Source organism: Festucalex cinctus, chromosome 1 (assembly GCF_051991245.1).
Source record: "Festucalex cinctus isolate MCC-2025b chromosome 1, RoL_Fcin_1.0, whole genome shotgun sequence".
In the NCBI taxonomy this organism is placed as follows: domain Eukaryota; kingdom Metazoa; phylum Chordata; class Actinopteri; order Syngnathiformes; family Syngnathidae; genus Festucalex; species Festucalex cinctus.
The window spans coordinates 23,657,329-23,672,195 of record NC_135411.1 but is presented as its reverse complement, the minus strand read 5'-3'; the positions used below and the strand labels follow the sequence as shown (position 1 = coordinate 23,672,195).

General features: G+C 40.8%; 1 protein-coding gene across 2 annotated transcripts in view; it reads left to right on the top strand.

The window, feature by feature from the left end:
* The window catches only part of LOC144020576 (ephrin type-A receptor 3-like), a 141,455-nt gene extending 129,224 nt beyond the window's left edge, over positions 1–12,231 (top strand). Inside the window, exons 14-19 of one of the 2 annotated variants that reach the window (XM_077524206.1) lie at positions 3,769–3,830; positions 7,100–7,309; positions 9,620–9,769; positions 9,901–10,094; positions 10,480–10,617; positions 11,858–12,231. In XM_077524206.1, coding sequence (XP_077380332.1) covers positions 3,769–3,830; positions 7,100–7,309; positions 9,620–9,769; positions 9,901–10,094; positions 10,480–10,617; positions 11,858–11,957 — 854 coding nt within the window. In that variant the 3' untranslated portion in view covers positions 11,958–12,231. Of the gene's footprint in view, positions 1–3,768; positions 3,831–7,099; positions 7,310–9,619; positions 9,770–9,900; positions 10,095–10,476; positions 10,618–11,857 lie in introns of both variants that reach the window. The other variant, XM_077524197.1, reaches the window with a different exon arrangement.
* The last annotated feature ends 2,636 nt before the right edge of the window (positions 12,232–14,867 follow it).

The following is a 14,867-nucleotide window of genomic DNA, read 5'->3' as shown; positions in this document are numbered from 1 at the left end:
ATTGACAATAAAACTTCATTTTTATTTTTTATCTTTTCACTTAAAGAGATGGGTTGCGGCTTTAAAACTGCTAGCCAGATTTAAATGTAGTCTCACTTCAACTATTACCTACTCCTTCTCAAGTCTTTGGCTAAAGCAAAGTATAAAAATATATCAGAGTTACAAAAGATGGGGCAAGAAAGTTTTGTTTTGTTTTTTTCAGATCATGTTGCCACTTTTGTCAGATCAAACTTAACAATTACAACAAATGTGAAAATCCCCCTTTTAGAGTACTTTTCCGAGTCTGTACTTATTTACTTAAGAAAAGCAGTTGAATCAGGAGTTTGACTTTTATTTTACTCAAACTATTTTGTATTAGTATCAGTACTTGGACTGATACTATGGAGTGTGAGTTCTTCTGCCACTTCTGTTAATCCTACAAACAACCCATCACTAGACACACACACAGTTATTTGGATCAAGCACGTACAAGGATCAAGGGCAAAGCGTCACATCCCTCTCCATCACTGTTAATCCCAACAACTGTTGTTTGAACACTTTTATTGTCTCCATTTCCACTTGCCATGCCCCAAAACCAGTTCTCGGACACACACAGAAGAACGCAGGGACACAAAGTCATAAACACAACACAAACAAATACAAAGCAACACACAATCCAGGCCCCGTGTGGAGATAAATGTGACCAGCAGTCCTCACCCCCAGCAGAAGAAAATCCAATTCCCTTTCACTTTTATCCCTGAGACTAATGTTACTGTCAAAGAAGACACCACCACCGGAGACCCACGGCTCTCTGTGTGTCTTTGTGTTTGCTGCACAGATAGTGAATTCATTTAAGGTGATGCATTGCAGCCTTTACCTACAATCTAACTGGAGGCCTCTGTGGTGTTGTTCTGCCTTGTCATGACAAGATTCTGATTCCAACTTCACATGTTCTCGGGGTTGAACCGTACCACCCGCATTGGCGATTATAGCTTGGCGCCGATTAATCATTAATCGCGTTTTGGCAGCAATACGGACTATCCTCTCCTCACGTCTGCCGTCAGCAAATTCAACAAATGTCTATAATCCAAAAGACAGATAATTTACTGTAGTGTGCTTAGAAGATGTAGTAAAAAAAAAATAAAAAATAAAAAAAAGCAACATCTTTTTTTGTGAAACTGCACGGTTAATGTCGGCAAAGAAAACCAACTCGCATTCCTCTCAACCACCAGTCTCGCAATCCTCTTCCTCCTTCCACTGACTCCAACCCCCGACTCTCTCATCCAATCACAAATCTCAAACACCTTCAGGGTTGAATCTTATTAAACTACGGCAACTGAAAAAAAAAGGATCATTAACTCATTCACTCCCGGCCATTTTCACTGAAGCAACCCCTTTACTGGATTTTGACTGCTTTTGCAAGGCCCACAGAGTATTGTTTTCTATTGCTATAAAACATGGAATCTACCAAAAGAAAAATTAGCATCTCTTCTTTTATCAGGAAAAAAAGGTATATTTCTATCTGTTTCCGTTTTGCAGCAATTAGCATTAGAATATAGCTAAGTTTCATCCCAAATCTGTTTAAAACAGTGGGGAAAAGAGTTTTTTTCGACATGGCTCTGTTTGATCTCTTATACTCTGCTGCCACCTGCTGGCTGTTTTTGTAATAACTACCATTGCGTCAAGTGTTTTCTTCAGTTCCGAGGCTGCATCAAAGCCTTCTGTATGCTCTAGCATAAAAAAAAAAAAAAAAACATTTAAAAAAACGTATAAATACGTCTTTGGGAGCAAATGAGTTAATGCCATTGATGAAGTCAGTTGAATCCACTATCCGACTCAAAACATTCTGAAAGTCATTTAACCCCTTCTCTGTTCTTTCCAGAGGTGAGCAATTTGTCCGTCATTTTTCATTCCGGCCCTCCAATCTGTCGTCAGTCCAACTCAGTCCATCAGTCCGTTACTCCGTCATCATTACCGCACTTCTGTCATTGCTAAGTTTGGACCCATTTACGCAAAAAAAAATATATACAAATTTGTATACTAGTGTTACTGTTCTCCACCTGCTTATACTCGCCAAACTACCACTTGTCTTTGATTTTTGGGTTAGTAACAGCCAAAAATCGCTTCTGTCTGCACTTATTCCGCCAGTTCTTTTACGTTTCCGTTTGTCCGCCAGCAAAATGAGAGTTGGCCGTTATTCTTGTCCCATCGGTTTTGCTTCTCATCTGTTCTATTCTTCTTTGTCCTTACCAGTTTCTCTTGTAACTCATTTGATATCACTCTCAAGTCCTTCTCATCTTTTTTTTTTTATCTCCTTCCAGTTTTCATCACAATGCTTTCTCAGTACTTCTCATCTCTTCACACATGCTCACCTCTTCTTCACCCAATCTCATCTCATCTCATTCCCGTTTGTTGAGGTCTCACATCATCTCCCCTCATTTCCTTCTTTCATTGTATTTAGAACTATTGCTGCATTCGAGGATGGTCGGAAGTCGGAAATATCAGAGTTGAAACTTCCAAGTTCCGACCGCAAAGCGTTCGAGGTGAAAGTAAACAACCAAAATGGCGGATAGTGATAAATTGTTTTTTACTTTGGTCCTCAAAACTCAATTTGACCTGCAGAAAACTTACATTTTTGCAAGTTTGCTTCATTTATTGTTTTAATCTTATTTCATTAGCATTCCATACAGTAGTAGTTGACCGTATAATTTCATGCAGGGAGATAGCGGCAATACTGTCACGTATGTTGCCTTACGTGGAGTTATGTCAAATACTTATGAATTAAGAAAGCTATCTAGTTTCATACTCAAGAAAATTGTGTTTTGCCATTCAGAGTGACGTCACATTGTAGTCCTCCGATAAAGTCGGGGTCCTTTTTTTTTCCGACTTCGCAAGTGGAATTTCCGAGTTCAAGGGGGCGTTCCCGTACACACTTCCTGGTTTGAACTCGGAAAAGTCCGACTTCCGACCATCCTCAAATGCAGCATTAATCGCTTACATATCTTTGAAAGTACAATAATACCAGCCACTACCTGTTGGCAATGAAAGTTAATTAAATCATTAATTTACTGCACATAGAATACTGTATTGAGAAGGAAAAGCTGCTTGCATGTATTTCCTGAAAATAGAAAGCGTAAACGAGGGAATTCGAAAGTAAACACCATCTTTCCATAAACACACTCCCACCAAATGGTTTGTAAATGCTTGTTTGTGATCGGCAAAGCGGGGCCGTATGGGGTCGTGCCTCAAGTGATCCCCGCCGAAAAGGAACGGCTGCTGGTTTAATGTGCGTGTGTTTGTGTGCACATGTGATTTCGACTACTTTGTTAGTCATTTGTAAGCCCGACCAGATGCCAAGCAAGAGTGCACGGGGCGCGTCAGTCAACCTTACAGACGCACACACATAAACATACATGTGCAGGTGCACGGTGATTGAACCGCAACACCCCCACATCGCCTTTCCCTTGAGGCTGATTAGTATTCATGAGATCTCAGGAGAACCCCTAAAACACCCTCCCGCTCTCTTTCTCACACACACAAGATATTCTCGCGGGTCGGTCCGTTCTAATTATCTCCTGGCGTTCATGGAGAAGCTTGATTAGAAGCTGTCAGTGTGACTGATGACGACACGCCGCGTTATCCCCCAGAGAGACGAGTCGGGGCCAGAGAGAAGAAGGCCGGTCACAGCTGTGGGCTGCACCACTTTTCCATCCCCGTCTCGATATAGTCCGTGTCTTTGTTCCATATAATTGCACTTCATTACAGCTGCCTTGTTATGTCTCTTTCTAGGTAAGCCGGTGATGATCATAACAGAATTCATGGAGAACGGATCACTGGACACCTTTCTCAAGGTGAGTCAGCAGGAAGCAACAACTTTGATCACTCTCAGACTCTTTCTTCTCAACATTTGAGGAATAAATGATGGCTACTCAATGATGTATGAATGTACAGTGATACCTCAGCTCACGAACATAATTGGTTCCCAGAAAGTGTGTGTAAGGCGAAAAGTTCGTCTTCCAAACATTTATTTCCCATAAGAAACCATTAAAATGAGAATAATCCGTTCCCAGGTCCCTATAAAACATAATTTTCTACTAAATAAGCCTTAAAACTACACAAAAATATACCTTATTTTATGTATAATAAATGTGCTATTGTATTGTAATTCAAGAAATGAACTGTACTGTATAATAAAGTCGTTTTATTTACCTTTGTGATGGTAGTTCTTAAGGATGGTAGCAATGGTAGACTTACTTCATTCGCGAGCGTTTCACCGCGTAGAGTGTTTATGGAACGGTTGCTGCTCATTCGCTCTTTCGTGCGCCACCGAGCGGAGGAGGCGTGTCCCTTGGTGAACAAGGAAGTGGAGCACTTTAGCGAGTCAACAAAAAGTGAGCACCGCCAACTACTTTCACTTCTTTCCTGGGACTAAACAGCCGTGGCACTATTTTCTCCTTTTTTGAGGTACACGATAGCACTTTCGCTTTTTTTTAGTGGCGCGAACTCCATTGACTACAATGCAAACGCGCCGCCGTCCATCGCTTTTGGTGAGAACGTAGCATTAGGCTTAACACTAGCCTGTGGTGGGGTCTTTTTCGGTCCCATAATAGCAAAAGTACACTCAATATGGTCCAAAATGTCTATCAAACACAAACCATGTCCGCACTCTAAGAAAGGGGGTGACGGACTGAGCGTGCGTCAGCTTCTCGTGGCCGCCACCGCGGCGTTGTTCGACCGCGTGGTTTGGTTCATCCGCCGAAAACTAGTTCGTCAGCAGAGACTATATGCTCGCGAATTTAATGTTCTTGAGGCGAAAAGTTCGTGAGCTTAAGCGTTCGTCAGCGGAGGTTTTACTGTAGTTTCATTTTGTCATAAAATTTGAAGAAAATGCATTGCTGTACAAGAAAACAGATCATCAATAAATTTGTGCAGCTCCGGTCGACTTCATGCTACTGAATATCACTACCGCAAAACATCCATCAAGACTTCGATGATCAGCCTAAAGCAAACTAGATGGAGATCTCATCAAGATAAATGGGAACTGCTAGCCTAATAATACCCAAACGAAACACAGTCTCAAAAATAGTGCACTGATAAAACAAACAAAAAGGAAAAACTGTTGTGTGCAGTTTGTGTTATAATGAGGGTCGTAAAGAGTATCCACAGTGCCTCGATATAATAATGGAACATGTTTTATGTTTTTTACAGCTGATCTGTGCTCCAGGCATCCATATGTGTCTTTAATTATGCTGACCATTTATTAAACAGCTGTCCCTGAGAAAATACAAAACCACTGATCTGTCGGGAAGGTCTTCCTAACTCTCATTAATGTCCTACTATCCTCCTGGATTGCATCTTCCCCACAAATGTGATCAGTTATGACACACACATGCATACTATGGGTGTCAAAATGATCGCGTTATCTTGTTAACTTAAAGTGCCTTTAACGCCACTATTTTTTTTAAACGCTCGATTAATGACTGCTCCTTATTTGAAAAGCCTCTAAGAGAATTCCAGTCGCGACGCAGCAGAAACATCCACGTCAAAATTACCCAATAGAAATGCACTGTACTGCACTGGACCTACAGTATACAATGTTTAGCACTACTGCCAGTTCCCTGCTTTGAAAGAACGCACTCTGTAGCACCGGTGTTAGCGATTAGCAGAGAGCTAGGCTGCTACAGCTCTTCAAAAGGTGTCCTCTCTCAACCCCATGTGAGAGCCAAGAGCCGAATGGATGCCGTCTTGACACTTTGAGTGACTCCAAGCCACTTGATCTTTTGATGGGAGGTGTATTTTATTCAGCAACTTAAGCAAAACAACAACAACATACCTGTGGCAAGGTTTCACCAGGCCAGTGTCGGCAGCTGCATTCCATGAACAGCTGAGTGCGCTGTTACGTGACCGCTTGACACAAAATTTGCACTTATCAAATTAAATACATTCATTAGAAATTGAATAGGAAATTAGTTTTTCCATACTGGTTACAGATACTTTTTCTTAGTGTAACAAATAAAAGTAAAGCGTGAGAATGGAGAGAGTGTGTGTTTTCATTTCATTCCATCGTTCCCCATTAGCAGAGATGGGCATTGTCATTGACTGGAATTGGTGATTGATGGAAGTGCCCACCTTTTGGCGTGTGCTTCAGCACTTTCAGCGAATGCTTGTTAATTCGAAGCCTCACAAAAACACGGATTGAGTACACACGGTCCTTACCGCTATCTACAGAAGTAATCCTGCTTCACTCGGTGCTAAGTCTGTGCATTTTCTCAAGGCTTCGCTGAAAGTGCTGAAGCGCACGCCAAAAGGTGGGCACTTCCATCAATCATCAATTCCAGTCAATGCCCACCTCTGCTCATTAGTCTCCTTACTGACCAGCCCAGCAATACAATGTAGTGGGCAGATTGATAGAGGAAGTCTGTAGGTTTTGTTGGACACTCCAATCAATCAGCATCTCACAAAACCACCAGCTAATTAACTTACTCCACAGCTGCTGAGTGAGGAGACAGGCAAAGAACCGTAGTTGTTGGTAGAGGGCGGTGTGCATATTCGGAAAGATGATGGCTACAAGATAAATGGATATATGGAGACGCCTAATACAGTTGTCTCTCCCTGAGACAAGAAGCGGTGGAAAGACATAGATGGATGGAGAGAGGATCAAAACAGTAGGAAGGAGAGATTAAATGAAGGAGAAAGGGTGACCGATAACATGGATGGGTTTTTAACGGGCACCATTGGCCCATGGCAGAAATAATTCGCAGAGGAAGGTAAGCTGAACTGTCATCGATCAACAGGCTCTGCTTCCCTGCCAAAGACACAAAAAACGGAATCAGGTGAGCACTGCTTCGGCATATTCCGATATGCCACTGCCACTGTAGAGAAAAAAAAGAAAAAAACATCTTTCATTGAGACCCAGCAGACAGAGGCCAAGTGCAGGGTTAGCGAGACGGAATGCATTTAAAATGTTGCTCAGGGAGACTTCAGAAGAGTATTTTTTTTTTTTTTTTTCCAGAAGCTTGAAATTCCACTTGAGGCAGCTGAAGGAGGCAGCATTCATTACATCATCTTGCTGCTGTATCACTCTGTATTAATTCATCTATCTCCTTGTTTCTCCCTGCAGAAACATGACGGCCAGTTCACAGTGATCCAGCTGGTCGGCATGCTGCGTGGCATCGCCTCGGGCATGAAGTACCTGTCAGACATGAGCTACGTTCACCGAGATCTCGCTGCACGAAACATCCTGGTCAACAGCAACCTTGTGTGTAAGGTGTCGGACTTTGGCCTGAGTCGAGTTCTCGAGGACGACCCGGAGGCTGCGTACACCACAAGGGTAAGACAGATTCAAATGGGCTGCTAATTCTGCATTATGTTTTGATTAAGAGTGATGGCAAGCAACACAACTCAATTCTTCTGTTCTACAGTAAGATGACAGTAGTAAGTATTCAAATAAGAGGCAGCCTGATTGTCAAATGTTTTGGGTTCAAACTTCAGCGCTATCTTTTCTGTGTGGCATTAGCATATTGTCCCCTAGCTTGCACAGGTTTTCGGTGTTGTAGTCTGGCTCTAGTCTCTCATGTTCCAAAACCATGCTCACTTAACTCAATTGCCCTGATATGAATGTGAGTTTGAATGGTTGTCGTGTATGTTGTTTTATTGACCAGCCTCCAGTTCACATTGTACAACATGAATGGATGAATCAACAAAGGGATGGACATGATCCTTACTTTCCTCAAATCTTAATTCCTCCTTGTCAAGTAGAGCGGGTGGATATGGACCCAAGTGTGGGGAAGTCAAGCAACAGGAAGACAGAGGTGCTCGAAAAAAGAAGTGCAATTTAATCCAACAAAACAAAACGCAAACAAGGTACTGGGTAAACTCAACCAAAAACAACAAAATCCAGACACAAACAGTGAACCTAACAACTAACCAAAAACCAGACCTGACAAAAACGAGCTGTGACGTAACACCAACAACCGGGCATGGGGAAACAACAATGATTCGACAAGGACTGACAGGAAACAGGAGGCTAAATAGAGAAGCACTGATTGACATAAGACACACCTGGGAAAGGCACAAGTGGCTGAGGGCACTGATTGGTTGACACATGACGAAGGGCAGGCAAACACAGGTGGACATGGCAATGCTTGACGAGACAAGGGAGACGCACATGGAAAACAGAGCAAAGCGCATATCATGACTAACTCAAGAGACTTGAGGGATAAATCAAACAAAAATCAAACTAAATCCAAACCATGACACTCTTAAATTTGCTTCCAAATTTGTGGAGACTGTGAAATGTCCCTTTTTCTACCAGTATGACTCTGCCCTTGTACACAAAGCAAGGTCCCTCATGCTCCAATAACTTTGTCCATACAACTGACATAACCAAAAAGAAAATTCTGGTCGTGGCCATGACTTGCACATGAAGCCTTAGATAGAGCAGATTACCTACAAACAAGCGCTCAAAGACAGAGAACCCAAGGCCAACAAAATATCAATCGAAAGGGATACCATCAAGACCATGTGTTTTACAAACAGCAAATGACTCATGTCGAGGACTTGCTTGGTCATTCAAGATGTTCCACATCTCAACTGGTTTGTGAAAATCACACCCCTGAAATCATTTCACAGACGTTTTGTCACCCTAAATTCCGAACACTGACAAATAGCTTCATGCAAATAAACTCCTTGTCGTTTTTGCCGACATACTTCCAAATTGGAGAAATGTTTGGTCGCATTACCATCCTCGCACAGCGACGTCATCACTGAGTTAAGCCACGGTGGAGGAACTCATCTAAAATGCCCACAAGGAGATGGCATTAATCATATGCATAGGAAGAACTGTCGAGGATGTTATTTTTAATATGGCATTAGCATTGCCCTGGGAGGGGTGCATCAGCCGCAGACTGCTCCATTGCAATCAGACACACACCCACTGATGTCAGGAGACGTCGATGCAGAGCTGGCGGCGCTGGGAGAGGGCGGGGCAAGAGGCAGAGGTGGAGATGTGGAAGACATCGAGAGAGGAGCGGGAATCAAATAAGGCTGAGAGGGAACAAGGGAGGGATCCAGTGAGAGCAGTTAAGAGATAAGAGAGGATGTTTAGGGACGGACAAGGGGGCGATGGAAACTAAAGTACAGCGCAGAGTGACTTGGCAGCTTTGTCTTTTACTTGACTTTGACCAAGCAGCCCGAGCAGACATGGGGAATGCTTGGCGGTTGCAGAGGCGGCTGCTGCATGTTAAAAGGATGATTGGAGCCTCGGTGGTTATTGTGCATGTGTGAGTGCGTGTGCTCGTCAGAGCGAAAAGGCGCCGGTCCCGATTGTGTCGACAGAGTGGCGCTTTCTAAAATGTATTTGATCTGCGCAAGTAGGATGAAAGCACAATAGGAAATTTGACAGCAATATGACAATGTGCTGAAGTAAACATGCGAATGTCGCCCCATAATATCATCGGCTCGGTGCTTGTCAACACAGCGCAGCGCTTCCACGCAGCCTCGACTTATTATTGCTTTTTATTTATTACACTTCTGAGCCAACTCCTCAAGACAGCATTTCAATAACGCAAGTCTTGAAAGTTCAGGGTGACATACTCAGTTAAGTGTTGCTAAAAACATTGATTCGGTTAACTATTTACAGGGAGGGAAGATCCCCATCAGGTGGACGGCGCCAGAGGCCATAGCATACAGGAAGTTCACCTCGGCCAGCGATGTGTGGAGTTACGGTATCGTCATGTGGGAAGTGATTTCATACGGCGAGAGACCCTACTGGGAGATGTCAAACCAGGATGTGAGTCACAATCACAACACTGTGCTCAATCCCACACATTTAGAGTTGTGTTATTGTTGGGGATTATTAGCATGACCGCCCTGAAAATTTCATTTGGAGCACACCTGTTTTCCTGGCCTCCCTGTTTGTAGGTAATAAAAGCAATAGACGAGGGCTACCGTCTTCCTGCGCCAATGGACTGTCCGGTGGTGTTGCACCAGCTGATGCTGGACTGCTGGGAGAAGGGACGCAGTGAGCGACCCAAGTTTGGACAGATCGTCACAATCCTGGACAAGCTCATCAGAAACCCTGCCAGCCTCAGAGAGCTGGCGAACAGCCCAGCAGGGTCAGTGGGAGAGAGCTGAAGACATAATCACTGCTTTAGATTTAATTTGGGGCCTTTTCAACAGCTAGATTTTCTTTTCACTTACACCAGACATTAATTGCTGGCTTGATGTTGACAGGCAACAAGTCTAAAACTGCAAGACATCGCACTGTACAACTGTTTTGTTTTTGTTTTTTCCCCCCTCAATCAGTTAAATACAACATATGATAGAATCACAAATTAGATGTCAACACATCGAGTTGATTCAGGACTGTAAACGTGAAAGCGGATTTTGGATGCACATGACACAATTGAAGAAAGAAATACAATTTTAGATGTTAAGATCTTAAGTACTGTTTCAAATACACATGAGCAACATCCAAATTATTCTTTTGTATTTCAACAGTGAGGAGCCCACCACTCCAGAATTCAGTGTGAGCACTGTGGATGAGTGGTTGGAGGCCATCAAGATGGGCCAGTACAAGGAGAACTTTTCCAGCTCTGGATATGTCAGCTTAGACTCAATCCTGTACATCAGTGTCAGGTAAAGAAGGAACCGTACCTCTATATTCTTATTAGTGTTGTTCCAATACCGTTTTTTGGCTCCCAATACTGATACCCAGCTTTGCAGTATCGGCCGATACCGATACCATACTGATACCTAAGGTTTTTTTTTCCTCAACATGAAAAAGCTGTCCTGCCATTAGTTCAGAGCATTCAAGGGCCAATAGGATATCTTAGATCGGCATGCAGTGAACTTGTCACATATCAGTGAATGTCGTGCACCAGCAAGACGCAAGATGCTGCATCCAAAATCCTATATTAGAGTTGGAATTAATGGTATCGGCATGTTACTTGTGAGTACTAACCGATACTGATACCACAGTTTTAATGCAGTATCGGCACCTCTGCCGATATCAGTATCGGTATCGGAACAACACTAATTCTTATGTAACTGACAATTAAAAATGCTCCCCATTGCAGAATGAGTGTCATACAAACACAGACAGTCACTGGCCTAATTTTGACATATAGTGGTCACTGATCAGTGTGTTTTGATTAGCGTGTCAGGTGATTACAATTTTTAATTGTAATTAATTGCATGACTTCAATAGTTAACTCACAATTAATCACAAATTTTATATCTGTTGTAAATATACAATCAAATATTTTTGCTAAGTTTTCATGCTGTTCACATAAAAGTGGAAAAAATGTTATAGATATATATCTGCATCTTTTAGTCATTGATACAGTAATTTCATAATTCATAATAATGAGTTAAAATTAAAAAGTTGTACTGTACAGTAAAAAAAAAAGAGAGTAGGATATTGAATTGTGTTGGTTATCTTTCTGCCACTAGATGGCACAATTCCATTTTTAAGACAGTGACAGCTCATTGTATTTTTCTTTTCATATTAAGAACTAGCGAATCTTTAACATGAAGTAAGTTGTGAAATTCTGCACATTTTCAAAATTGTATAAGACAACGTCTCCACAAATATATGCATTGTTATTATATTTTGTACTGCTAAATTTTGATGTGGACTTGTCTGCTGCGTTGTGACTGGAATTCCCCCAGTACGGGCTTGGCAGGGAAGGGGCGATCATTAATAGTGTGTTAATAAATAAATAAATAAATAAATAAAAAAATAAATAAAATAAAAAAAAGTGGTGTTAAAGGAGCTTTAAATAAACTCAAAATTAATACACTAATTTTGACACCCCTAGTTTTAATGTCTTTTCTATCATTCTATCATTTTTTTTTTTTTTTGTCTCCCTTGCAGTGAATTGGCTAAAATGGGTGTGACTCTAGCCGGCCACCAGAAGAAGATTTTATCCAGTGTGCAGAGCCTTCAGACCCAGGGGACACACGTCCAAGTATAACATTCTCCACATATAACACACATTGAGAGAGAGCTAAGGGTGTGGATGCCAGTGTTAAAGATCCCCCCCGCCCCACTCAATGGATACTCCATCGGTTTTAACAGTCACTGATTTGGAGGACAACGTGGACACTTGACTCCTTCACATTCTCACACCATTCTCCCCTTCCTTGGTGGACACTACCAGCTTCGGAGTCCTGTCAGTAACACAATAACCAGTATGGAGCAACATCTACAGCATCATTCACATAACAGCTTAAAAAAAAATCTAAAAAGACTCAGAAAGGAAAGAAAGAGAAGAAAATAGAATTGAATTTTCATGCGAGGTTTACAATTGCTTATGTTGTCTTCTGGTTTCTGCTTTCACCTTGAAGAGTTTGAAAGGTGCCACAAGTACATGTGTATGTGTAGATGTGTGTATGTAGGTGGCGGTGAGTTCCACACCTTTCTCGATGTATAGAAGGACCTAACGTTTGTATTGGTTGTTGAGGTTTGTATGCTAGTTTCTACCGAGTACTTGTGCAGCATCCTATGAGGAATGACGTGAATGTTCGGGTGTGAGGGGAACTGGACCTAAAGAGTAAGTATTGCGACTGGTAAAAATATGTGCACAATATGTGCTTCCCTGCATCTCGCTCCACTTTGGCGTATACGTCATCTGCATCTGGTGTCAGCTTTCTTCCATTTCCAGCAATATTCACAACAATATTAACCAGATGAAACATTTTCCTTTCTCATGGTTAATGAGGGAATCGTCTTTAGGTGTATAATAAATGTCAAAATCAAGTTGACACTGATAATGATTTTATTTTATTTTTTTGAAGGGTCCAACAGTTAATATACTAATATCCGCTTCTCTGGCTGGATGGTTGCGTAAGGCTTGTCACCATAATTACAGTGCTTTCCGCTCACCTCGATAATCTCTTAAAATGAATTGCACAGTTATTGAACACCTACATATTTCATACACACACAAGTTTGACAGCAAAAGACTGATATTTTGTGAGAAAATGTCAATCGTTTGCCGAGCAGTTGGTTAGCAGGTGAAAACTAATGGGACCTTTTTAATGACACTGAACCTTGTTTGCAGTGTTTTATGATGTAAAGGACAGAGAGTGGCATACCGCACCATATATATGATTGTATTATAGTGTAAAATATGTACAGCGTTGATTTCCAATAATAGAATGTTTGTAATGATGATGACTATGATGTACTTTTGTTATGAAAAAGAGATTTGCGAATGCTTGTTCAGGGGAAGGGCATATAAGGCGAAGGAATGTAGCATGGGTCAAGAAGCTTCATCTTTGATTGACGGGCAAGAGTGATCACGGTTTCGACATAAAATTAGAATAAGTAGAATGAACTTCAGCTCAATTCAACCCAGGAATCTCATTGGCTGCTATATATATATATATATATATATATATATATATATATATATATATGTATATATATATATATATATATATATATATATATATATATATATATATATATATATATATATATATATATATATATATATATATATATATATGTTATATTAGTGTTGTTGCGATACTGTTTTTTGGCCCCCGATACCGATACCCAGCTTTGCGGTATCGGCCGATACCGATACCATACCGATACCTAAGGTTTTTTTTCCTCAACATGAAAAAGCTGTCCTGCCATTGGTTCAGAGCATTCAAGGGCCAATAGGATATCTTAGGTCGGCATGCAGTGAGCATGTCACACATCAGTGAATGTCGTGCACCAGCAAGACACGAGATGGTGCATCCAAAATCCTATATCAGCGTATTAATGGTATCGGCATGTTACTTGTGAGTAGTCACCGATACCGATACCACTGTTTTTATGCAGTATCGGCACCTCTGATATATATATATATATATATATATATATATATATATATATATATATATATATATATATATATATATATATATATATATATATATATATATATATATATATATTCCAACCATAGAGACCAATACAGGCTTACAGTGGTAAGACAGACTGACAGCAATGAAAGGATTCAGGTGGTGCTTTTATGTCACTTGCAAGACTGAAAATAGAAGAGGAAAAAAAATTAATGAGTTTTGGAATATTTAAAACAAAGAGAAAAAGAAAGAAAACAGTGTTGTATTGCCAAATGGGGATGCTTGGGGATTGCGTAAAAGACACATCCATTGTAAAAACAGAATCATCATATCAAACGTGTCATATTACAGGACCATTTTTCCAGATCAGTGGAGAATGGTGATTGGAGTTGAAAAACAAATAAACAAAAAACCTAAATTCAAAAGCTTATAGTTTTCAGTACTCGGGTAACAATAACCAAATAAACTTTGTTTTATTTATCGTTGCCAAACCATGATACTGCATATCAAGAAAACTATAATCTGACAGCATGAGCACATTCTACTCATACTAAATTTGTGATTTCATGGATTTAGTGGAGTTCCCTGGACTGGTGGCCTTTTGGATGCCTTATTTTGCTCTTGGTATTTTTGTTGCCCTATAGAGGCTATTATAAGGAGTAAAGTGTATGTACAGGAAGTATTTATCTGGTCTTCAAATGTCCACACATCACCACGCTATGATTTTGTTATCTTTACGTAGGGAAACAGTATTGTTATTTATTGGAGTGGTAAAATGTTCTGTGAACTAAACAAATGCGAATGTGATTGACTTACGGCACCTTTGGTCTATTTGGTTGCATATTGTATTTGAAACAGTTACAAGGTTACAGCAAGATTAAATATCCCTCAACAGGTACACTTGGAACAGTAGTAATCCTGTCAAGTGAAACTAATGTCTTGTAAATTTGTCTGCCAATTGTAATAATTGAAAAAAAAATGATGCGGCTTCATCTAGCATCTTTCTAATGCTGACACGTCCCATT